A 26,685-nucleotide genomic window follows, 5' to 3' on the forward strand; every position below is an offset into this window, starting at 1 on the left:
TTCTCGTCCAGCATCTCCTCCGCGGCGTCTTCTATCTTTTTCTCCTCGGGCCGCTCCGCACCCATGGCATGGAGGGAGGCTCCCGCTCTTCTCTTCATCTTCTTCTTCATCCTCTTCTCTTCTTCCTTCTTCTCTTCTTCTCTTCTTCATTTTCTTCTCCGGGCCGCTCCGCATCCATGCTGGCATGGAGGGAGGCTCCCGCTGTGTGACGGCGTCTCCTCATCTGACGGTTCTTAATAGGGGGCGGGGCCACCCGGTGACCCGCCCCCTCTGACGCACGGGACATGATGGGACTTCCCTGTGGCATTCCCCGTGACGTCACAGAGAAGTCCCGTCAAGTCACCCCACCCCCCCCGTTATTTAAGAACCGTCAGACGAGGAGACTCCGTCACACAGCGGGAGCCTCCCTCCATGTCGGCAACCCCAAAGCACCCTCCCAATGTTGAGGGCATGTGGCCTGGTATGGTTCAGGAGGGGGGGGCGCACTCTTGTCCCCCCTCTTTTCCTGCGGCCTGCCAGGTTGCGTGCTCGGATAAGGGTCTGGTATGGATTTTTGGGGGGACCCCACGCCGTTTTTCTTTTTTTTTGGCGCGGGGTTCCCCTTAAAATCCATAACAGACCAGGGGGAGTCCCACGTCATTTTTTTTAATTAAATTTTGGTTCGGGTTTCCCTGTGTTGAATTCCCATGCCGTTTTTATCAATGAACTTCTATGTGTATTGTCGGCAATGCAATAGCCGCGAGTAGTTTTAAATGTAATTTTTCCTTCGAAATGTCATTTTGCTGTCAGACTGTTGTAAACACGCGAAACATGCACCCCTTTACAGGCATACTATAGACACCCCCCAGGTACAAAATTTAAAGGGATATTACACTTTTATTGTTTGACTTTAAGCATTATTAAAATCACTGCTCCTGAAAAAACGTCCGTTTTTAAAACTCAGGTCCTCAAACACTTTTTATGACAATAACTTGCATATAAGCCTTTAAAATTAGCACTTTTGATTATTAATGTTCGTGTCCCATAGACTTTAACGGTGTTCGCGTGTTCGAGCGAACTTTTTTCCTGTTCGCATGTTCTGGTGTGAACCGAACAGGGGGGTGTTCGGCTCATCCCTAGTGGTGAGTAAGGGCCCCCTCAACAAAGTACAAGCCAGGTGACCCTGTCATATAAGGTGTTGTCATGGACTTGTATTAAGGGGATGGAGTGTAAGAGTCTCAAATCACGATCTGTGCTCCTGTGTGGTAGGCAGGCAGGCCTTGGTGCTTGGATGGTTACATCATACAGAAGATGGCCCTGAATAGCCCCATGTTTAGCACCTCCCTTCTGTTAGTGGCAATGTTATAGCAGTCAATCCTTAGGCTGCTTTGTTGCCACTTGCACTGTGCTTTCTTTTTTATTTCCTTATAATGAAGCTATTCCCTTCCTTCTTAAGCTGCAACACGTGACTTTTTTTTCACTGTCTGCAGGGCAGCTCCACATGACTGCAGTAGAGCCAATCAGCCCCAGGCGGCCGCAGGCAATAAGGCCGGGTTCACACCGGATACGACATACGTACCGTCTTTGGGAGCACATGTCACATGACGTGTATAAATCAATGGTTCCCTATGAGAGCCATCTTAACTGTTCTGACACAAGTCGGACCGACTCTGAAAAAGATTCCTGCACTACTTTGGTCCGACTTTGGTCCTACTTTAGCCCATTGAATATCATTGAAGTCGGATCAAAGTCAGATCATCATTTTAACTGATTCGACTTTGGCATGCTACTTGAGCTCTGAGGATCTTGAAGAGGAATCCCACACCAAAATTAAGAAAAAAAAATGGCATAGGGTTCCCCCCAAATCCATACCAGGCCCTTTGAGGGGAAATCCCAGGTCAAAAACCGCGACCGATAAACAGCTCAGCCCCCTACAACACGATCCAGGGGCGACTCCGGAGACCCCAGGGAGCACATTAATGTCCCGGGAAATGGCGAGGCGAGATCTCTCTCACCAGCTGGGCACCAAGCCGAAGACATCCGAGGGCAGCTCCACATGGCATGGATGCAGAGGAGGAAGAGGAGATCTCTGATCCAGGCCCCACAGCTCAGACCGGAGCCCCACCAGCCTATGCCAGGATAGACCACATTTTTGTTCCCGCTTCAGTTATCATCAGAGACACTGTTTTATCAGGCCACGCTCTAGTTCTTCTCATGCTGTCACGTCACCCTGGACCACTTTTCCACCCCCCTCCTTCTCCCATTTGGGGTATCAGAGTAAAGGGTTGAATACAAATGCACACCACACCTTTCACCTATTTATTTGTAAAAAAATTGAAAACCATTTATAATTTTCCTTCCACTTCACAATTATGCACAATTTTGTGTTGGTCTATCATGTAAAATCCCAATAAAATACATTTGGTTGTAACATGACAAAACATGGAAAATTTTAAGGGGTATGAAATCTTATTGGTGGCACTGTATACCCATGAGGGAATGGCTATCCAAACTTTCTAAATATAAGGCCAGCAGCCCAAGCTGAGAGGGGGACTCTACGAAACCAAAGAAGGGACTCTACCTGGGGATGACACCGAATCTACACTGTGAGAGAACCCAGTTTCTTACGATTGTTTGAGGAGCCCATTTGTTACAGAGATTGTGAACCAATTATAATCTAAGCAAAGTGACTTTTTAGTGTATCTCATAGCATACAGACCAGGGCTTTTTTTCTCAGAGAATAGGTGCAGGAACTCCCCCTTTTGGGAGTTACCCATTGTCTTTGCCCCTTCCTACCTCTGAGCACCAGTCATTGGTTCCACCCCCTACCCACCTCCCAGCACTGCCCCTTTTAGAGAATACAGAACCAAGTATCATTTGTATGGAATTTGTTATTGATAACAAGAAAAGCAGTAAAATAGACCCCCCACAGCCAACAACAAAAGACCCACCAGCAACAATAGATCCCCCCCTGCAACAATGGACCACCTACAACAAAATACCACCCAGCAACAATAGACCCTCTAGCAGCCAGCTATAACAGACTGCTCCCTCAAAAGTAGATCTCTCCCAGCGACAACTGACCCCCCAGCAACATAAGACCCACCCCAGCAACAATAGATCCCCCCACCCACAACAATAGACCTCCCCAGCAGAAATCAACTCTTCTGCAGAAATAGATCCCCTCCAGCAACAATAGATCCATCAGCAGCCAGCATCAATAGACACTGTAGCACAACCCAGCACTCCTTGCCATTACATACATTCAGTGGTGAAGGTTCCGGAAATGCGTTCCCCCGCGTTCCCGCTGAAAAAAAGCCCTGATACAGACCATTGTCAATACTCATTGCTAAGAAGGTTAGAAAGCGTGTGCATGTGGTGGGTGCATATTTGTTTCATTCTGTATGTCTTGCATGGTTTCCCTACATTTGTAAGTAGTTTGTATATGCAACATTCTTATTTACTAAAAGCAATTGATATACTACAGGGCTTTGGATTTCCTTGTTTTACCACAAAGTAGCTGAAAAAGATACAAGCAAAACATCTTTGAGTAACATTACCTGTTAATGATGTTCCTTCCAGGCGTTCTATGACTCCGGGATTGCTGGCTTTGAGAGCTTGGTAGAAGATGTCCTTGTCAGGCATGCTCCATCCTCTGCTGAATTGATACAGACCCCTCATCTTCTCCTGGGTTGTCTTATAAGCCTTCACAGTGTCATAATGTTCCTGAGTCAGAAGACCTTCTTGTAGTAGATTGTCCAACACTGGATGTACCATAGTGATCCTCTGGATGAGCTCTGCCCGGTACTGATCCACAAAGGGCTCCTCACCTTCAGAACAATAATTTAAGTCACATGATCACGTGGCTTCTAGTTCATATATAATAGATCAAAACGTCATATATGGGAATATGTGTTCTGCATTTATTCATTATAAGAGGTTAGCAAATCTGGTTGGGTTCAATTCACCAAGGGTTCAGTGAATCCTGATTGAAAGTCGATGCATGAACTTAGCTGACTGACATCTATGGGAGGCAAATCCTGAAGTTCTGTCCATTTTTAGGGCTAATAAGTAACTATTGTCAATATGGGCACGGGAAGCTGGGCACTGCCATGGAGGACATGTGTCAATGCAAAAAAACCAAACAATATTGTGCAGTGGGGCAGGGTCTTTTCTAGTGACTTTGAGTACAACATTGGAAACACATGTAGCACCCTGGCATTTAGGCAGGGTTGCTCCTAAATTTACCAACCAGGAATAGCTACCTTGGCCTATTGTTAGGGAACAATTGATTTCACTCTAATGCCCTGTACACACAACCGGTTTTGCCGTCGGAATAAACTCTGAAGGTTTTTCCAACGGAGTTCTGACGGCATTCCGCTCAAGCTGTCTTGCATACACACGGTCACACCAAAGTCCGACCGTCCAGAAGGCGGTGACGTACAACACGTACGACGGGACTAGAAAAAGGAAGTTCAATAGCCAGTAGCCAATAGCTTCCGTCTCGTACTTGCTTCAGAGCATGCGTCCTTTTTGGTACGTCGGAACAGCATACAGACGAGCGGTTTTCCTGATAGGAATTCGTTCCGTCGGAAAAATTTAGAACATGTTCTCTATCTGAGTCCGTCTGAATTTTCAACGGAAAAAGTCTGATGGGGCATACACACGGTCGGAATATACAATGTAAAGCTCCCATCGGACTTTTTCTGATGGACATTCTGCTTGTTTGTACGCGGCATAAGTCTGTAATTGCCGCACTTCTCTCTTTTGCTGCTAGGTGGCCGTGTGCCTGGTGGCATTAGATATAAGAAGGGCAATGCAAGGTCAGATTATGGGTATATGGGGTATCCCAGCCAATGGGCAGGGGTTTTTCTAAATCCCTTGGCCTGCTGGGAGAACCTATATATTTGAGTGGAGTCAGGTGATCGGTGTCCTGTGCCACCTGGATGGCTGTCTGGGTAGACATGTGTTGTATTGCCCGGGCTGCTATGCCAGGGATTGGGCCTATACCAGGCCACTGAGTCTCAGTGACAGCATACACTGGCTGTGCATATTTTGTTGTGGAATTTTCTTTATCTTTTACAATTAGATTCATAAACATACATCAGCAGGACCCCAATCTGATTATTTCTGTTTGATAAAATAGCCTTTTATGAGAAGTTTTAGTAGTAACAGAAGCTTTTCCATTAAATGGTAATGGATCCACTTTGGCACATAGAAATGGACTAGAAGTTCACTGATGATGTTGCTGTTCTCACAGAGCCAATACTGTCCTGCAGCTGGACAATTTGTTTTAATCTCACATTGAGAACCAAAAGACTGCAGGTGATATAGCAGTGTAAAATTGGCCAGCATTTAGACAATAATAATGAGAGAGAAATGGCTGAAATGTACTGGAGAAAAAGATGAGGTCATTCTGTGCCGGCCAATGAAGATGGCCACAGCCTGCCAGCCGGAAGAAGCTGGGTATAGGATGCCACTGAAGCACATCAGACCATTGAAACAAATGTAGGTACTGTATCTCAGAGTTTAGTTCCACTTTAAGGTGGAACCTCCACAAAAAAATCAAGAAAAAAAAGGGTGGGGTCCCCTGAAAAGAGCCCCTCCCTAAACCATACCAGGCCACATGCCCCTAACAAGGGGTCATACCTTGCCTGAGGGCAGGAGGCTTATTGGAATCTGGAAGCCCCCATTAACAAAAACTGGGCACCCAGATACCCCTCCATGTGTAAGACTACTCTTACTTATTTACAGAAAATGTAAAGCATAAAAAAAATAGACATTTTTGGCAAGTCATAAAGAAAGTCCAACAATATACATCCACTGAAAGTCACGCCATCCAGCATAGAAGATCCATGTCAATCATGAAAAACGGGATCAGCAGAGTACCTTCCATGTTAAGGGCATGTGGCCTGGTATGGTTAAGGAGGGGGAAGCCTCTTGCTTGTCCTCCTTTCCTGACTTGCCAGGCTGTGTGCTCGGATAATTGTCTTGTGGGGATCTTTGGAGCCCCATGGTTTTTCTTCTTAATTTTTGCAAGCGGTTCCCCCTTGAAATCCATACCAGACCAAAGGGGACTAGTTTTAAATTTCAGGGGTACAGCACACTATTTTTACTATGTTTTTGCATGGGTTCCCCTTAAACCCTTTAGCTGCCACTGATATATAGCATATATTGGCAGCATAAGGCAGTTCTTCATACACTCCCAGCTACTACAGGAACAGTCAGCTGTCGGATAGGATCACTTCCATGAATCCCTGGTAGTGCGCCCCCTTCTGCCACACGGGCCTTTTGCCATGTTTTTAGGGCTCCCCAAACTACCTGCTGATCCAGGACCGGCATTGCAGATGCCTCTGGATGGAGCGGAAGGGGACCAGTGAACATTCATTTGCTTATCTAATCTCCCCTACCTACTAAGAACCCGAAAGCAATGTGTATTCCATCACTTCCAGGTCCGGCTGTCACTTTCCCTGAATGCTGTGGCCAAAGTACTTCAAACCCCCAAAAAATGTTGAGGCCCCCACATACATGCATATACAAACATAAACATGCTGGAGTGAGGGCCATTATTCATGGTTAATGCTAAACGGATATGTGGAATATGGCTGCAATGGATGAGTGCCATCATCCCTAATAGATGGAAATGGAGAAATCCCTCAAGGGGTGGGACTATAGCGGCACTGGTAGATTAACGTCAAAGAGGTAGTAAGAATTGTAATCTAATCTTTCCAATATTCATGTATGGTTGTCATACACTATTTTCACTTGATGTTTTGTATATGTACAGTTTGTAATAAAATGTGATATTTTTACAATTTTTACTACCTCTTTGACTTTAATCTACCAGTGCCGTTATAGTCCCACCCCTTGAGGGATTTCTTCATTAACTCTAAACGGATGACCTCTAGGGGCTTTTAAAGAGTCACCTATAGAAAATATAGCATTTGTTGCCATTCTACAGGCGCACGCAATTTTAACCAGTTTCCGCCCAGCATATTGTAAAATGACGCCGGCGGGAACCTCCGGCGTCCTATGACGTCTTCCTGGTCTCGCCGCTCCTGCACGCCCCCCCTTAGACACAGCCCATCCACAATCTAGGTAAAGAGCCAATGAAAATGGCTCTTTACCAAGTGAACAGCGGTGTCCAATCACAGTCGATCACGTGTGATCTCTTTGTGAACGTCGTTCGTGCACGCCCCTAGGGGAGCGCAGCGCGGCGAATGGGGATGAGGCATGTCCCTCAGACACAGCCCATCCCTGATCAAGGTAAAGAGTCAATGAAAATGTTTCTTTACCACGTGACCGGCTCTGTAACTCGCTGTTACGGGGTTCTCCTCCTCACACACCGATCCAGTGTGAGGAGGAGATTGCGGTAACAATGAGTTACCAAATACAGTGTAAAGCACAGGCCCCAGGTTGCCCCAGTAATAAAGAGTACCTATCTGTAAGCCCATCAGAGTACCCAAGTACCTATCTGCAGCCCATGAGAGTACCCGAATACCTATCTGCAGACCATCAGAGTACCTGAGTACCTATATCTAGCCCATCAGAGTACCTAAGTACCTATATCCAGCCCATCAGAGTACCTGAGTACCTGTCTCCAGCCCATCAGAGTACCTGAGTACCTATATCCAGCCCATCAGAGTACCTGAGTACCTGTCTCCAGCCCATCTGAGTACCTGAGTACCTATATCCAGCCCATCAGAGTACCTGAGTACCTATATCCAGCTCATCAGAGTACCTGAGTACCTGTCTCCAGCCCATCTGAGTACCTGAGTACCTATATCTAGCCCATCAGAGTACCTGAGTACCTATCTGCAGCCCATCAGAGTACCTAAGTACCTATATCCAGCCCATCAGAGTACCTGAGTACCTGTCTGCAGCCCATCAGAGTACCCGAGTACCTGTCTGCAGCCCATCAGAGTACCTGAGTACCTATATCCAGCCCATCAGAGTACCTGAGTACCTGTCTCCAGCCCATCTGAGTACCTGAGTACCTATATCCAGCCCATCAGAGTACCTGAGTACCTGTCTGCAGCCCATAAGAGTACCCGAGTACCTATCTGCAGCCCATCAGAGTACCTGAGTACCTATATCCAGCCCATCAGAGTACCTGAGTACCTGTCTCCAGCCCATCAGAGTACCTGAGTACCTATATCCAGCCCATCAGAGTACCTGAGTACCTGTCTGCAGCCCATAAGAGTACCCGAGTACCTATCTGCAGCCCATCAGAGTACCTGAGTACCTATATCCAGCCCATCAGAGTACCTGAGTACCTATATCCAGCTCATCAGAGTACCTGAGTACCTATATCCAGCCCATCAGAGTACCTGAGTACCTATATCCAGCCCATCAGAGTACCTGAGTACCTATATCCAGCCCATCAGAGTACCTGAGTACCTGTCTCCAGCCCATCAGAGTACCTGAGTACCTATATCCAGCCCATCAGAGTACCTGAGTACCTATATCCAGCTCATCAGAGTACCTGAGTACCTGTCTCCAGCCCATCAGAGTACCTGAGTACCTATATCTAGCCCATCAGAGTACCTGAGTACCTATCTGCAGCCCATCAGAGTACCTAAGTACCTATATCCAGCCCATCAGAGTACCTGAGTACCTGTCTGCAGCCCATAAGAGTACCCGAGTACCTATCTGCAGCCCATCAGAGTACCTGAGTACCTATATCCAGCCCATCAGAGTACCTGAGTACCTGTCTCCAGCCCATCTGAGTACCTGAGTACCTATATCCAGCCCATCAGAGTACCTGAGTACCTGTCTGCAGCCCATAAGAGTACCCGAGTACCTATCTGCAGCCCATCAGAGTACCTGAGTACCTATATCCAGCCCATCAGAGTACCTGAGTACCTGTCTGCAGCCCATCAGAGTACCTGAGTACCTATATCCAGCCCATCAGAGTACCTGAGTACCTGTCTGCAGCCCATAAGAGTACCCGAGTACCTATCTGCAGCCCATCAGAGTACCTGAGTACCTATATCCAGCCCATCAGAGTACCTGAGTACCTGTCTGCAGCCCATCAGAGTACCTGAGTACCTATATCCAGCCCATCAGAGTACCTGAGTACCTGTCTGCAGCCCATAAGAGTACCCGAGTACCTATCTGCAGCCCATCAGAGTACCTGAGTACCTGTCTCCAGCCCATCAGAGTACCTGAGTACCTATATCCAGCCCATCAGAGTACCTGAGTACCTGTCTGCAGCCCATAAGAGTACCCGAGTACCTATCTGCAGCCCATCAGAGTACCTGAGTACCTATATCCAGCCCATCAGAGTACCTGAGTACCTATATCCAGCCCATCAGAGTACCTGAGTACCTATATCCAGCCCATCAGAGTACCTGAGTACCTGTCTCCAGCCCATCAGAGTACCTGAGTACCTATATCCAGCCCATCAGAGTACCTGAGTACCTATATCCAGCCCATCAGAGTACCTGAGTACCTGTCTCCAGCCCATCAGAGTACCTGAGTACCTATATCCAGCCCATCAGAGTACCTGAGTACCTGTCTCTAGCCCATCAGAGTACCTGAGTACCTATATCCAGCCCATCAGAGTACCCGCGTACCTATCTGCAGCCCATCAGAGTACCTGAGTACCTGTCTTCAGTCCTTCAGAGTACCTGAGTACCTGTCTCCAGCCCATCAGAGTACCTGAGTACCTATATCCAGCCCATCAGAGTACCTGAGTACCTGTCTCCAGCCCATCTGAGTACCTGAGTACCTATATCCAGCCCATCAGAGTACCTGAGTACCTGTCTGCAGCCCATAAGAGTACCCGAGTACCTATCTGCAGCCCATCAGAGTACCTGAGTACCTATATCCAGCCCATCAGAGTACCTGAGTACCTGTCTGCAGCCCATCAGAGTACCTGAGTACCTATATCCAGCCCATCAGAGTACCTGAGTACCTGTCTCCAGCCCATCAGAGTACCTGAGTACCTGTCTGCAGCCCATAAGAGTACCCGAGTACCTATCTGCAGCCCATCAGAGTACCTGAGTACCTATATCCAGCCCATCAGAGTACCTGAGTACCTGTCTGCAGCCCATCAGAGTACCTGAGTACCTATATCCAGCCCATCAGAGTACCTGAGTACCTGTCTGCAGCCCATAAGAGTACCCGAGTACCTATCTGCAGCCCATCAGAGTACCTGAGTACCTGTCTCCAGCCCATCAGAGTACCTGAGTACCTATATCCAGCCCATCAGAGTACCTGAGTACCTGTCTGCAGCCCATAAGAGTACCCGAGTACCTATCTGCAGCCCATCAGAGTACCTGAGTACCTATATCCAGCCCATCAGAGTACCTGAGTACCTATATCCAGCCCATCAGAGTACCTGAGTACCTGTCTCCAGCCCATCAGAGTACCTGAGTACCTATATCCAGCCCATCAGAGTACCTGAGTACCTATATCCAGCCCATCAGAGTACCTGAGTACCTATATCCAGCCCATCAGAGTACCTGAGTACCTGTCTCCAGCCCATCAGAGTACCTGAGTACCTATATCCAGCCCATCAGAGTACCTGAGTACCTATATCCAGCCCATCAGAGTACCTGAGTACCTGTCTCCAGCCCATCAGAGTACCTGAGTACCTATATCCAGCCCATCAGAGTACCTGAGTACCTGTCTCTAGCCCATCAGAGTACCTGAGTACCTATATCCAGCCCATCAGAGTACCCGCGTACCTATCTGCAGCCCATCAGAGTACCTGAGTACCTGTCTTCAGTCCTTCAGAGTACCTGAGTACCTGTCTTCAGCCCATGTCTCATAGAATACACATTGGGGTATTTGCTTTCCAAAATGGGGTCATTTTGTTTCCATTGTCTTGGTGCTCCAGGGCCTTCAAAAATGTGATAGGTAGTGGGGAAATTAGATGTAATTTGTAATGTAAATGTAATTTATGTCCCTAGAATGCCTGATGGTGCTCCCTGCATGTTGGACCTCTGTATGTGGCCAGGCTGTGAAAAAGTCCCACACATGTTGTATCGCCATACTCAGAAGGAGTAGCAGAATGTGTTTTGGGGTGTAATTGCAAGTATCACTATTTTATTTTCCAGGGTGTCTGCTTTCAGAAAATATATAATGTTTGGGTGTTTAAAGTAATCTTCAGGCCTAAAATGACTTTTTCTACATGTTTTTAAACAATGCAAAAACAGCTCTGGAAATGTAAGTGTTAAAATGTATAAATATCCAGGCCACATTTAGGATTGCCACCTATTTCGTGATTCACCCGGACAGTTTGGGTTTGGAATCATGCGTCCGGGTTTCAGACTGCCTGAAACCCGGACACGTTATTTGGACTGGACTATGACTTCCCAGCAGGATTGCTGGCTGCAGTTGTCTAAACTGAGAGTGTCTGTTACACTCTTTCACACTGCACAAAGCTGGCGCTAACAATCCCCCCCAAACACACACACAGACGGGAGAGGAGAGAGGGCTTCATCTGCACCCCTTTCTCCCGCCCCTATCCCTCTGTGTCTACCCACACTCCAATCCCTGGCCCTGTGCCTCAGAAAAGCAAAAGCGGGGGCTGAAAATTTGAAATCCAAAAGCCTCAGATACATCTGGATGAGAGGTGCTGACTGCCAAGGGGTGAGTGAGCTCACCATCCATCCCTGTCTGTGACTGAAGTCACCCACCTTCTCTCTCCTGCCTCTGAGTGAGTACACTAAGGTAAATCAGGGTTCTCAGAGCACCCCTTACATCAGAGTTCCCCTTTACACCAGAGTAGCCACAGTGTTGCCCCTTACATCAGAGTCCTCTCCGTACATCAGAGTTCTCAATGTTCCCCTTAAATCAGGATTCCCAGAGCATCCCTTATGTTAGAGTCCCCAGAGTTCTCCCTTACATCGGCTGAAAGTCTGCATTCGGATAAACACCTGAACAAGCAAAGTTCGGTCTGTGGAGTTTATCCCTATTCATATCCAGTCCCTGTGACAACAACCACACCCCCATTCCTTTGCAGGATATTAAAGAGACAGGAAGGGACAGAACCCCCTTTCCCCACAAAAAAAACTGAAAAACTGCCAGGAATTTGAAATCTCCTCCATTCTACCCAAACTAAAAAAATGGTTTGAGTTAAACTTTAATATGCATTCCCAATACCCAATCCTCCTATTACCCTAGTAGAAAACAAACCTTACTTCTCAGGATATCTACTGGCTCCAAGTTTAGGGTCAGGGTATCAGGGTCTGCCTGGATGGCATAGGTATCTGTCACCCTTCTGCTCTACATTATATTTATATAAATAAATTCCCCAATAAAAGTCAAACCAACAACCTGTCCGGCATGGTAGTTCTCACCTCCAGGAACATTGGATGCCATAATTCACGGTATGAGACCCACCAATCAGGCGATGTCCTGGAATTAAAATTAAACAATTATTATAGCTAAATTGATTCAATTATAACATGTTTTAGCAAATCCATTCATTGGACCTCCCCATTAATGTCACAGCTAGATGACTACCCAGCACAAACTGTAGATGACACCCCCCAGGATCCCCCTCCAGCCAGCACCATACAGGGCCATACAGTACCAGACCACTCTTCATGTACTTCTACAGTTGTATGCAACCGAGTTGTAGATTTGACCTACAAGCCAGAATCAACCTTATTTATTTTGAATTATGAACTTCCCAAACTATCTCTACATCCCCTTTGGATTATTTACCAGGCAGGTGCTATGGCCCCTGATTTGGCCAGAGAAACTCTGCTCCAGTATGCTGTGGTGATACAATCCCATATGCCTGGTACACACTATGAGTTTTTCCATGGGCTAAATGAAAAAAAATGTTTTACCAGCATGCCCCTTCGACAGAAGCCAGTCGTGAGATCAGCTTCTGTTGGACGAGGAGCTTGACTATGGTATTAACCATGGCTTGTTACCTGCTATACCAATAACCCCACCCCCCATTCATTTTAATGACCACTCCACACATAACTGGATTAAATTGGCCATAGCAGCCGTTTTATTAACCAAATATAAATACCAATAATTAACATGTCAATAACCTTACAAAACATAACATATATCTTTATTAAAGATAATGTAGCTAAAAGTCATAACTGTACCTGCTAGTCTTATCAGGCCTCCAGTCACGAAACTAGCAGGTACCCATACCAACTGGGAGCCATACCTCAGATGGGTCCCTACCAACTGGGAGCCGTACCTCAGATGGGTCCCTACCAACTGGGAGCCATACCTCATACAGGTCCCTACCAACTGGGAGCCATACCTCATATGGGTCCCTACCAACTGGGAGCCATACCTCATATGGGTCCCTACCAACTGGGAGCCGTACCTCATATAGGTCCCTACCAACTGGGAGCCATACCTCATATGGGTCCCTACCAACTGGGAGCCATACCTCATATGGGTCCCTACCAACTGGGAGCCATACCTCATATGTGCCCCTACGAACTGGGAGCCGTACCTCGGACAGGTCCCTACACCATACCTTTTAAGTGCCCATATGACCTAAAAAGGACCTTGCACCCCGCCATACTACGACAAATTCCCCAAAAATTGTAGGGAGGGAGGGTGGGAAGCTGATTCTCCAGCTCTTCCCCTGCAACTGAATAACCATCCCCCCTTTCCTCTCCAGCTCACTTCCCCCCCAGAGCTCCACTCATATCTCCTAAACCATTTAGAAACGTCCTAACAAAAACCTAACCATGTACTCCCCTCCACTCTTATCATTACTCCCAGTCTCAAGCCCCATTAACCCCTGTCAAGCTGGCCCTTCGTTTATTGCTTTTGGGGCGTACTACAGGCCTCTCTTTACACACGTTTTTGACCACCTTTCAGTCCGTGTGTTCCAGGCTTTATGGGAAATGGTCTACAAAACAAAAGGATCTTTGTCCTCAGTTATCTTTAAGAAGCCCTGGGGTGAGATAAGATTCAGGATTTCTATGGAAATGGTTCCATCTCTAGTCTATGTCTAGTTCATAGTCTATGAGCCAGACTATGCAGATATACTGTATGAATGATAAAATACCCCCAATACCAAAATACTCACCCAACTCCAAATACTCTTCCCTTCTACGTGAGAGCTGGAGGTGTTTATGGGTGCCGATTAGATCAGCCTCTCCATGGTATAGGGAGGCGTAATGATTGCACAATTATTTTTTTAAGGAAATGAAATTATCTTACATTTCCTGTACAGGAAATTTTACAATAACCAGCTGAGCCCTTTTCACAGCCATCATCATTTATCTGGAGACTGAATTCCCCTTCCCCCTTCACAGACTAATCACGTACACAGAATGACTATTTCTTCATATTCAGCAGGCCGGGCTGACTGTTTGCAGGTTCCATTCCCTGATAAGCACTCAGCAGCCAGGCACTCAGTAATACACAGTCACTCAAGTGAGCCTCGGGATACTCCAAAATCAACTAGCAAGATATGCAGCCTAGGAAACTAAAGCTGATCTGCTCCTTCAGGGTGTGACTACCCTCTGTAATGTGAAAGTTAACCATTTGTCTACTGGGCACTTAAACCCCCTTGCTGCCCAGGCCAATTTTCAGCTTTTCACGCAGTCGCACTTTGAATGACAATTGCACGGTCATACAACACTGTACACAGGGACGTGCAGTGAGGTGAGTGGCTGGTGAGGCACTAGCTACTATCAGAGCCAGATACACACAGGTTACATACGCCGCGATACTTAGAGCGAGAGCAATAATTCTAGCACTAGACCTCCTCTGTAACTCTAAACATGTAACCTGTAAAAAAATTTAAAGCGTCGCCTATGGAGATTTTTAAGTACCAAAGTTTGGCGCCATTCCACAAGTGTGTGCAATTTTAAATCGTGACATGTTAGGTATCTATTTACTCGCCGTAACATCATCTTTCACATTATACAAGAAAAGAAAAAAAATCGGGCTAACTTTAGTGGGGTTTTTTTTATATTCATAACAGTTTTTTTCCCCCAAAAAACGCATTTGAAAAATTGCTGCGCAAATACCGCGTGACATAAAGAGTTGCAACGACTGCCATTTTATTGTGCCTGCTAAAAAAAAAAAAATATATATATATATATATATATATATATAAAATGTTTGGGGGTTCTGAGTGATTTTCTATAAGGATGAGCCGAACACCCCCCGGTTCGGTTCGCACTAGAGCTTGCGAACACGCAAAAAAATTTGGAGGAACACCGTTAAAGTCAGTGGATGCGTTAGTAGTAGGGATGAGCCGAACACCCTCCGTTTCGGTTTGCACCAGAACATGCGAACAGGCAAAAAATTTGTATGAACACCGTGAGCCCCGATTCACACAGGGGCGACTTGTCAGGCGACATAGCCGCCTCACAAGAAAGACTTTTTGTTTGTTTTTCTGAAACACACTGTACTGTGACTACTGCTACATGTCAGGACATTACAGTCACACTACACCTACTAGCTTCATACTATAGCACTTGCTAATTTTTGGGATTTTCTAATATTGTTTTAAAAAATTGTCATTGCACTGTTGCACTATGTCACTTTAAGTGGTGCTCGCTAATATGTACTAAAAGTCACTCTAGATTGTTGCTGCACTGTTTTGACACTTTATATATTTTTGATATTTTGTTTTTGGGCATGTTGAGATTTATATATTGATGGATTATTATCTACTGATTAGTGACACTTTTACATGATTGTTATTTTCTTATGGATATATTGTGGGATATGTATTAATTGCCGTCACCACGGGCGATAAACATTTCACCACCCAGAGCTATTGCCATATGCGTGGAGATTAATACACGTTAGTCGTTATCACTGTTATACTGTCACTATATCTTTGACCACATACATATCTGTGACCACACACACTCCCTATATTTGTCACACCATCTTTAAGTTTATATAGCCGAATGACTGCTACAGCGCGGATCTGCTTACCGGGAGGCCGTCAATAGACGCCCTCCCCTTTGCAAGCTGGCCACACCCTCCTGAAGGGTGCGTGCGGCGCGCGCTGTGATCACCCGAGTCAATGAGACTCGGGTGATCACAGATCGGAGTAAGGGGTCGATCCCTACCCCTTACTACGTGATCAGCTGTCAGCCAATGACAGCTGATCACGTGATGTAAACAGAAGATCGGTAATCACTGGCTTCTGTTGGAGGGACATCGGTCCCGAAGTGGAAGAGGCGAAGCCGCCTCATATGTGCCCACCAGTACCACCTGCCAGTGCCACGAAGCAGTGCCCACCAATCAATGCCCACAGTGCCAACCAATCAGTGCCCACCAGTACATAAGTGAAAGCAATCAGTGCCACCTATGATTGCCCACGAGTGCCACCTATTAATGCCCACCAGTGGTGCCAATCAGTGCCTCATCAATGCCACCTAGCAGTGCTGCCTATCAGTGTCACCTACCAGTGCCGATCAGTGCCCATCAATGCCACCCATCAAAGCCCATCACTGTCACCCATCAGTGCCAGAAATCAGTGCCACCTATCAGTGCCCCCTATTAGTGACCTTCAGTGCCACCTATGAATGCCCTTCAGTGCCGTCCATCAGTGCCACCCATCAGTGCCACCCATCAGTGTCACCTCTCAGTGCCCACCAATGCCACCTATCAGTGCCCACTAATGCCACCTATTAGTGCCCATCAGTGCCGCCTATTACTGCCCATCAGTGCTGCCTTATCAGTGCCCATCAGTGTCGCCTTATCAGTGCCCATCAATGCAGCCTATCGGTGCCCATCAGTGAAGCCTATCAGTGCCTATCAGTGCCCATCAGTGTAGCCTCTTCAGCATGCATCAATGAAAGAGAAAAATTACCTGTTTGCAAAATGTATTAACAAAATATAAAACGGTTTTGTATTTTGTTAAAAAAAATTTGGTCTTTTTTAATTTGTTTAACGAAAAATAAAAAACCCAGAGGTGATCAAATACCACCAAAAGAAAGCTCTATTTGTGGGGAAAAAATTATAAAAATTTTATTTGGGTACAGTGCTGTATGACCGCGCAATTGTCATTCAAAGTGTGACAGCGCTAAAAGCTGAAAATTGGTCTGGGCAGGAGGGGGGTTTAGGTGCCCAGTAAGCAAGTGGTTAAAACTGATTGTGGCTGTAATGAATTGTCGGTTCTCGGCAATATAGATAAAACTCATTGAAAAAAATAGCATGGGTCCCCCCAGTCCCCAGTCCATTACCAGGCCCTTTGGGTCTGGTATGAATATTAAGGGGAACCCCAAACCAATATTAAAAAAAACAAAATTGCATGGGGTCTCCCCAAAATCCATACCAGGCCCTTCAGGTCTGGTATCGAAATTAAGGGGAACCCTACACCAAATTTTTTAAAAAATGGCGTAGGGGTCCCCCCCTTATCCGAGCACGCAACCTGGCAGGCCACAGCAAAAGAGGGCGAGATGAGAGAGTGCCTCCCCTCCTGAACTGTACCAGGCCACATGCCCTCAACATGGGGAGGGTGCTTTGGAGTCATACGCCATTGTTATACGCCAAGTACCTTGACAAGGGCCTCATCCCCACAACCCTTGCCCGGTGGTTGTGGGGGTCTGCGGGTGGGGGGCTTATCGAAATCTGTAAGCCCCCTTTAACAAGGAAACCCCCAGATCCCGCCCCCCCTATGTGAATTGGTAATGGAGTACATTGTACCCCCACCATTTCACAAAAAAGTGTCAAAAATAGTAAAAAAGACAGGAGACACTTTGGGACAAGTCCTTTATTAAAAAATAAAAAAATAAAAATGTCCAGTGACGTCCATTCATCTTCTATCATGCTGCTGATGAGCCAAAAAAAAAAAAAGTAACAGCTCCGCCTCCATTGGAGGCTCCCACCGAGTAATGCTTCTTCTCGATGACAGCTGTTATATAGCTGAGGGCGGAGCCACTCGGTGACATAAATGGGTGACCCCGCACCCCCACTGACACCTCGTGACGTAAGAGGAAGGTGGAGTCACCCGTTTACGTCACCTAGTGGCCCCACCCTCAGTTATATAACAGCTGTCACCGAGAAGAAGCATCACTCGACGGGAGCCTCCCATGGAGGCGGAGCTGTTGCGTTTTTTTTCTTTTTTCTTTTTTCGGCTCTTCGGCCGGCGTGAGCTGGCGGGACATTTTTTATCTTTTAATAAAGGACTTATCTCAAAGTGTCTCCTGTCTTTTTTGCTATTTTTGACACTTTTTTTGTGAAATGGTAGGGGTACAATGTACCCGTTACCAATTCACATAGGGGGGGCTGGGATCTGGGGGTCCCCAGATTCCGATAAGCCCCCCCCACCTGCAAACCCCCACAACCACCGGGCAAGGGTTGTGGGGATGAGGCCCTTGTCAAGGTGCTTTGGGGGTGACTCGGGCTGAACCGTTCGCCCATCCCTAATTTTCTAGCAAAAAAAATTATGATTTTTACATGTAGGAGAGAAGTGTCAGAATTGGCCTGGGTGGCAAGGGGTTAACTATCATAAGTAATATACAATAAATTATGATATATTGTTCTTAAGGTAATTTACTATATTTTCAAAAGCTGTACTCAAGCAGGTGGCTTAACGGACAAATGACTGAAGTTTGAAGTTATAACTTCCAATCAGTAATTTCAAAGTAGATAGATAATAAATGATTATGTTATAGCATAATAATATATGATTTAGCTTGTACCCTTTCAGCAGCAGCCGATTCTCATTCTCCCTCTTAACTAGGTGAGAAAAACATGGGATTGTGGGTAAATATTATACCCATAAACACGTTTTTTTCTTCTAGTTAGGAGGGCTGGGCTGGAAGGGAGTATTTGTATTTTAGACATGCCCCCTTTTATGACACTGCAGTGAGAGGGCAGTGTCACGTACCTTACAGCGGAGCCCAAAATGACGAGGGTGGCCTCTTGCACGGTCCCGGTCATAGCACCCCTGGAGCTTGAGACAGGAACTGCTAGGGCAACGGAAGGGTGCAGGTGCCTGCAGGCAGAAGACTGAAGTTCGGGGACACAGGAACCTCTGTTGAGAAGATGTAGCCACTGATCACCGGACTCAGTCGGTGGAAGAAAGATCAGGATCACTTGCAGAGTCAGGAACAGGCAGAAGTTGGCAACAGACTGCCAGCAGGGTACACAATCAGAAGGCAGAATCGTAGTCAGGGACAGGCAGAGGTTGGCAACAGGCTGGCAGCGGGGTACACGATCAGAAGGCAGAGCCGTAGTCATAAGTCCAAGCCAGGGTCAGTATAGGAAATAGAGGAAGCCAAGCAGACAGGAAGGATCCAAGAGAATGGTCAGAGGAAGCCGGGTTTTCAGGAATAAGGTTAATCAGGCAAAGCAGCAAACAGGAACACAGGGACAAGCTGAAGACAATCCAGCACTGACACTAGGCAGACTCTCTGTTTAAACAGGGTGGCGTTCGCCAGGATTCGTTGATACGTGTGTGTGTGCGTGTGTGTGCGCGCTACAGTACACTTGTTCGTATGGGTGCACCATTGAGCATGCCTGAGCCAGATCTCACTCGTCTCTGTCTAAGACTCCGCCCAAACGCATTGGCGTTAGAGAAACGGAGATTGTCAGCTGGCGCACGGGAACGAGCACTTGTTGTGGTGGTTCTCTGACATTGCCCCTTCCTTAGGGGCAGACTCCGGATGCCCATCTGAGCCACTTGCTCAGTATGGCTCGGTATGGCAGGGTATGGCTGGGTATGGCTGAGTATGGCTCGGTATGGCTGGGTATGGCTTAGTATGGCTGGGTATGGCAGGGTATGGCTGGGTATGGCTGAGTATGGCTCGGTATGGCTGGGTATGGCTTAGTATGGCTGGGTATGGCAGGGTATGGCTGGGTATGGCTGGGTATGGCGGGGTATTGCAGTGTATGGCTGAGTATGGCGGGGTATTGCAGGGTATTGCAGAGTACTGCGGGGTATTGCAGAGTACTGCGGGGTATTGCACAGTACTGCGGGGTATTGCAGAGTATGGCGGGGTATTGCAGTGTACTGCAGGGTATTGCAGAGTACTGCGGGGTATTGCAGAGTATTGTGGGGTATTTCAGAGTATTTCGGGGTATTGCAGAGTACTGCGGGATATTGTGGGGTATTGCAGAGTACTGCGGGGTATTGGAGAGTATTGCGGGGTATTGCAGGGTATTGCAGAGTATTGTGGGGTATTGCAGAGTATTGCAGGGTATTGCAGAATATTGCGGGGTATTGCAGAGTACTGCGGGGTATTGCAGAGTACTGTGGGGTATTGCAGGGTATTGCAGGGTATTGCAGTGTACTGCGGGGTATTGCAGAGTATTGCGGAGAATTGAGGGGTATTGCAGAGTACTGCGGGGTATTGCAGAGTATTGTGGGGGTATTGCAGAGTATTGTGGGGATATTGCAGAGTACTGCGGGGTATTGCAGGGTATTGTGGGGTATTGCAGGGAATTGCGGGGTATTGCAGTGTACTGCGGGGTATTGCAGAGTATTGTGGGGTTATTGCAGAGTATTGTGGGGCATTGCAGGGCATTGCAGAGTAGTGCAGGGCATTGCAGAGCATTATGGATGGTTGAGCATGGATGGATGGATGGCTGGATATCAGTGGTTAGCGCTGTGGGCACTACACATCCAGCCCACAGCGCTGCAGCCATCCATCCATCCCCCTCTCCGTTCATAGTGTACCGATCGGTACACAGGAGGGGAGGAGAGGAACCGGCGTCATCAGATGATTGACGGCGCGATCACATGGTAAACGGCCGCGATCAGCGGCCATTTACCGGGATCCGTGATGCGCCGGGTCCTCTGGTCAAGGATGTGTTCGGATGCGCGCCCCAGGGGGCGCGCGAGAGGGGAATTCTGGGAGGACATCATAGTACGCCCTCCCAGAGTTAAGCAACCGCCCTGCAGCCGTCATTCGGCTATGGGCCGGTTGTTAAGTGGTTAAATGAGTCGGGAAGTTCGAGTTCATAAGCTACTGGATTAATTTTTTTCTTGATCAGAAAGGGCCCCAAGTATCTAGGTCCCAGTTTCCTGGAAGCGCATGCAAATTTCAGGTTTACTGTTGAAAGCCACACATGGTCACCAGTCTTTAAATCCAGTCCCCCCCTCCTCCTCTTGTCGAAGGATCTTTTATTATCCTCCAGTGCCCTGGAAATGGTCTCTCTCAGCAGCTGGTTGTTTGTAACAAAGAAGTTTAATTTATCCTGGATAACTGGCAAAGGAGAATCCGGAATCAGCGTTGGCAAAAAAGAGGGATGAAAACCATAGTTGGACAAGAAGGGTGATTGGTCAGTGGCTGAATGGGTAGAATTGTTAAATGCGAATTCCGCCAGGGTCAGCAGTGAGGCTCAATCTTCCTGGGTAAAAGAGGAAAAGCAACGTAAGTACTGCTTCAACATTTGGTTAGTATGTTCAGTCTGCCCGTTGGTCTGAGGGTGGTAGGCCGAGAAAAAACTGAGTTTGATAACCAGGGCTTCACATAGTGCTTTCCAGAATTTTGACGTGAACTGCACTCAACGATCTGAGACAATGTCTTTAGGAAATCCTGTGGAGTCTAACAATTTCCTTAATGAACACCTTGGCAGTTTCCGTTGCTGATGGGGTCCCCTTCATGGGAACAAAATGTGCCATTTTGGAGAGGCGATCAACTACCACGAAGATGGATGAAAACCCCTCAGAAGGAGGAAGCTCCACAATAAAATCCATTGCGATCCTATCCCAAGGTCTTTCAGGAATGGGCAGTGGTCTTAGAAATCCCCAAGCCTTGTTTTTACTGTTTTTGTTCCTGAGGCAGGTTAGGCAAGAACTAACATTTTTCCTGCAATCCCTTGGGCCACTAGAAATGTCTTTGGACCAAGTCCATGGTCTTGTATCCCCCGAAATGGCCGGCCAAAGGATAGTCATGGCAAACCTGCAAGATGGTGGTGTGCAAGTTCTGTGGTACAAAAATTTTATTACCCTGCCAGTAGAGTCCATTGTTTTCCTGAAGGTTAGTGCCCGGGGGCAGGGAAGCTTCCACGGATGCCTGACGGATCTGTGATATTAAATCAGATTGTGTTAATAAAAAATTTCCAGCTTGCAAGATAGTATCTGGTTGGGATGGAAATTCGGATTTCGTGGACATGCAAGATAGCGCGTTGGGTTTGACATTCTTGGACTCTGGCAAGTAAGTAATATGAAAATTAAAGCGTGAAAAAAAAGAGCCTATCTCGCTTGTCTGGGTCTGAGGCATTTGGCAGTTCTGAGATATTCTAAATTTTTGTGGTCCGTGAAGATCAGTATTGGGTGTGCTGCTCCCTCCAAGAGTTACCACCACTCCTCCAAGGCTGATTTAATCGCCAAAAGCTCTTGGTCTCCCACACCATAGTTCTTTTCCGATAGACCCAATTTCTTTAAAAAGAAACCCACATAGTGTATTAACCACTTGAGCCCCGGACCATTATGCTGCCTAAGGACCAGAGGTCTTTTTCCTATTTGGCACTGCGTCGCTTTAACTGCTAATTGCGCGGTCATGCAATGCTGTACCCAAACGAAATTTGCGTCCTTTTCTTCCCACAAATAGAGCTTTCTTTTGATGATATTTGATCACCTCTGCAGTTTTTATTTTTTGCGCTATAAACGGAAAAAGACCAAAAATTTTGAAAAAAAATGATATTTTCTACTTTTTGTTATAAAAAAAATCCAATAAACTAAATTTTAGTCATACATTTAGGCCAAAATGTATTCGGCCACATGTCTTTGGTAAAAAAAATGTCAATAAGCGTATATTTATTGGTTTGCGCAAAAGTTATAGCGTCTACAAACTAGGGTACATTTTCTGGAATTTACACAGCTTTTAGTTTATGACTGCCTATGTCATTTCTTGAGGTGCTAAAATGGCAGGGCAGTACAAAACCCCCCCAAATGACCCCATTTTGGAAAGTAGACACCCCAAGGAAATTGCTGAGAGGCATGTTGAACCCATTGAATATTTATTTTTTTTGTCCCAAGTGATTGAATAATGACAAAAAAAAAAAAAAATATTTACAAAAAGTTGTCACTAAATGATATATTGCTCACACAGGCCATGGGCCTATGTGGAATTGCACCCCAAAATACATTCAGCTGCTTCTCCTGAGTATAGGGATACCACATGTGTGGGACTTTTTGGGAGCTTAGCCGCGTACGGGGCCCCGAAAACCAATCACCGCCTTCAGGATTTCTAAGGGTGTAAATTTTTGATTTTACTCCTCACTACCTATCACAGTTTCGGAGGCCATGGAATGCCCAGGTGGCACAAAACCCCCCAAAATGACCCCATTTTGGAAAGTAGACACCCCAAGCTATTTGCTGAGAGGCATATTGAGTCCATGGAATATTTTATATTTTGACACAAGTTGCGGGAAAGTGACACTTTTTTTTTTTTTTTTTGCACAAAGTTGTCACTAAATGATATATTGCTCACACAGGCCATGGGCATATGTGGAATTGCACCCCAAAATACATTCAGCTGCTTCTCCTGAGTACGGGGATACCACATGTGTGGGACTTTTTGGGAGCCTAGCCGCGTACGGGGCCCCGAAATCCAATCACCGCCTTCAGGATTTCTAAGGGTGAAAATTTTTGATTTCACTCTTCACTGCCTATCACAGTTTCGGAGGCCATGGAATGCCCAGGTGGCACAAAACCCCCCCAAATGACCCCATTTTGGAAAGTAGACACCCCAAGCTATTTGCTGAGAGGCATGGTGAGTATTTTGCAGCTCTCATTTGTTTTTGAAAATGAAGAAAGACAAGAAAAAACATTTTTTTTTTTCTTTTTTCAATTTTCAAAACTTTGTGACAAAAAGTGAGGTCTGCAAAATACTCACTATACCTCTCAGCAAATAGCTTGGGGTGTCTACTTTCCAAAATGGGGTCATTTGGGGGGGTTTTGTGCCACCTGGGCATTCCATGGCCTCCGAAACTGTGATAGGCAGTGAAGAGTGAAATCAAAAATTCACGCCCTTAGAAAGCCTGAAGGCGGTGCTTGGTTTTCGGGGTCCCGTACGCGGCTAGGCTCCCAAAAAGTCTCACACATGTGGTATACCCGTACTCAGGAGAAGCAGCAGAATGTATTTTGGGGTGTAATTTCACATATTCCCATGGCATGTTTGAGCAATATATCATTTAGTGACAACTTTGTGTAAAAAAAAAATTTGTCTCTTTCCCGCAACTTGTGTCGCAATATAAAATATTCCATGGACTCGACATGCCTCTCAGCAAATAGCTTGGGGTGTCTACTTTCCAAAACGGGGTCATTTGGGGGGGGGTTTGAACTGTCCTGGCATTTTATGCACAACATTTAGAAGCTTATGTCACACATCACCCACTCTTCTAACCACTTGAAGACAAAGCCCTTTCTGACACTCATTGTTTACATGAAAAAGTTATTTTTTTTTGCAAAAAAATTACTTTGAACCCCCAAACATTATATATTTTTTTAAAGCAAATGCCCTACAGATTAAAATGGTGGGTGTTTCATTTTTTTTTTTCACACAGTATTTGCGCAGCGATTTTTCAAACGCATTTTTTGGGGAAAAAACACACTTTTTTAAATTTTAATGCACTAAAACACACTATATTGCCCAAATGTTTGATGAAATAAAAAAGATAATCTTAGGCCGAGTACATGGATACCAAACATGACATGCTTTAAAATTGCGCACAAACGTGCAGTGGCAACAAAATAAATACATTTTTAAAAGCCTTTAAAAGCCTTTACAGGTTACCACTTTAGATTTACAGAGGAGGTCTACTGCAAAAATTACTGCCCTCGATCTGACCTTCGCGGCGATACCTCACATGCATGGTGCAATTGCTGTTTACGTTTGACGACAGACCGCCGCTTGCGTTCGCCTTAGTGCGAGAGCAGGGGGCGACAGGGGTGCTTTTTTTTTTTTTTTTTTCTTTATTATTTTTTTGCTTTTTTATCTTATTTTTAAACTGTTTCTTTCATTTTTTTTTTTTAATCATTTTTATTGTCATCTCGGGGAATGTAAATATCCCCTATGATAGCAATAGGTAGTGACAGGTACTCTTTTTTGAAAAAATTGGGGTCTATTAGACCCTAGATCTCTCCTCTGCCCTCAAAGCATCTGACAACACCAAGATCGGTGTGATAAAATGCTTCCCCAATTTCCCAATGGTGCTATTTACATCCGGCGAAATCTAAGTCATAAAATGCTCGTAGCTTCCGGTTTCTTAGGCCATAGAGATGTTTGGAGCCACTCTGGTCTCTGATCAGCTCTATGGTCAGCTGGCTGAATCACCGGCTGCATTCTCAGGTTCCCTGTTGAGACAGGAGAGCCAGAGAAATACACGGAAGACGGTGGGGGGGGGCATTCCCTCCCACGGCTTGTAAAAGCAGTCTAGAGGCTAATTAGCCGCTAGGATTGCTTTTACATGAAAGCCGACCGCTGGCTGAAAAGAATGATACCAAGATGATACCTAAACCTGCAGGCATCATTCTGGTATAACCACTCAAAGTCGTGAATGGCGTACCTGAAGACAAAAAAATGGTTAACAATAAAGCACAGTAAACGGTAAAGTATAAAAAATTGCATACCTGAAAAGCAAACATGATAAAACATAATAACAATAAAACATTGCAGAATAGAATACAGTAAAAAAGAGCAAAACAAGAGAGAGAGAATAGAGAGAGAGAGAACAATAAAACGACAACTATATTTTTTTATTTTTGTTTGTGGTTTTTTTTTTTTTTTTACACTTTTTTTGTAACTAACTTTTATAACTGTAACCGGTTCCAGGTTCGGGTCTCTCAAAATGCGATGGCATCTTGGGAGATCCTGTGAAAGTGTGTCTAGTCTGTGCAATGCTGTACCCTACGCTAATACTCAACTAGTGAATGGTAGCTTTCAAAACATTCACCAATGCAAAGACCAGGATTATCAGGACAGGAGGGACAATAATAGCGGGTGTCACGCCTATATCCGCGCTTGCTGCAGACACGACATCTTTTTTGGGGGGGTTCGTTGGGTAGGGGTACTCGGGAGGACATAAAAATGCCTCTCATGCAGCCGACTGCATTTGGTTGGGGATGTGAATGGGGGAAGTACGGGCGCTGCAGAAGTGGTGGGTTCCCAATTAGGATTGACGAATGCAGCAGGAAGGGCACTATGGGCACGACGGGCCTGTGTTTGTCTTTTTGGTGGCAGCGGGACACTACTTGTGCTTGCCACCTCACCAGCTTGAGCTGCACTTATGGGACTCGCCACGTCACCAAGTGTTACTGCAGTGCTGGTTTGACCACGACCGGGGTGTACTAGGCCGCTGGCGCTTGCCAGTTCAATAAAAAGCTACAAAAAAAACTGTTAGCGATCGCAGGAATCAGGCCTGACTCTGCGAACGCTGCAGTTATGCGTTTAGTGCCTTGTAAGTGACAGTGATCGATCGATACTGCACTTGGGTGGGCTGGGCTGGGCCGGGCGGAGGGGCAAAACGCAGGTGCTAGCAGGTATCTGGGCTGATCCCGCTAACACTGCGTTTTTGGGAACCCTAAACTGCTGGGGACGCTAGTATAGATCTGATCGGACCAGATATTGATCCGTTCAGATACTATACCACTAAGGGAGCTGTACGGTGCGTGCGTGGGTGTTAGCGCTACTGGCGCTAACCTGACGCTGCCTGGGGCTGGTGCTTGCCAGTTCACCAAAATGCTACCAAAAAAACTGTTAGAGATCGCAGGGATCAGGCCTGACTCTGCGAACGCTGCAGTTATGTGTTTAGTGTTTTGTAAGTGACAGTGATCGATCA

The 26,685-nt window shown here is 46.3% G+C and overlaps 1 protein-coding gene across 3 annotated transcripts in view; it reads right to left on the reverse strand.

The window, feature by feature from the left end:
- LOC141133752 (NACHT, LRR and PYD domains-containing protein 3-like) overlaps positions 1 to 14,137 on the reverse strand; it is a 48,701-nt gene extending 34,564 nt beyond the window's left edge. For all 3 annotated transcript variants that reach the window (XM_073623289.1, XM_073623290.1, XM_073623287.1), the window contains exons 1-3: positions 14,009 to 14,137; positions 12,291 to 12,348; positions 3,540 to 3,809 (exon numbers count right to left, since the gene is read on the reverse strand). In XM_073623289.1, coding sequence (XP_073479390.1) covers positions 3,540 to 3,809; positions 12,291 to 12,312 — 292 coding nt within the window. In that variant the 5' untranslated portion in view covers positions 12,313 to 12,348; positions 14,009 to 14,137. The remainder of the gene's footprint in view (positions 1 to 3,539; positions 3,810 to 12,290; positions 12,349 to 14,008) is intronic.
- Positions 14,138 to 26,685: the final 12,548 nt, after the last annotated feature.

The sequence above is a fragment of the Aquarana catesbeiana genome, linkage group LG03, assembly GCF_042186555.1.
Source record: "Aquarana catesbeiana isolate 2022-GZ linkage group LG03, ASM4218655v1, whole genome shotgun sequence".
NCBI classification, from domain to species: domain Eukaryota; kingdom Metazoa; phylum Chordata; class Amphibia; order Anura; family Ranidae; genus Aquarana; species Aquarana catesbeiana.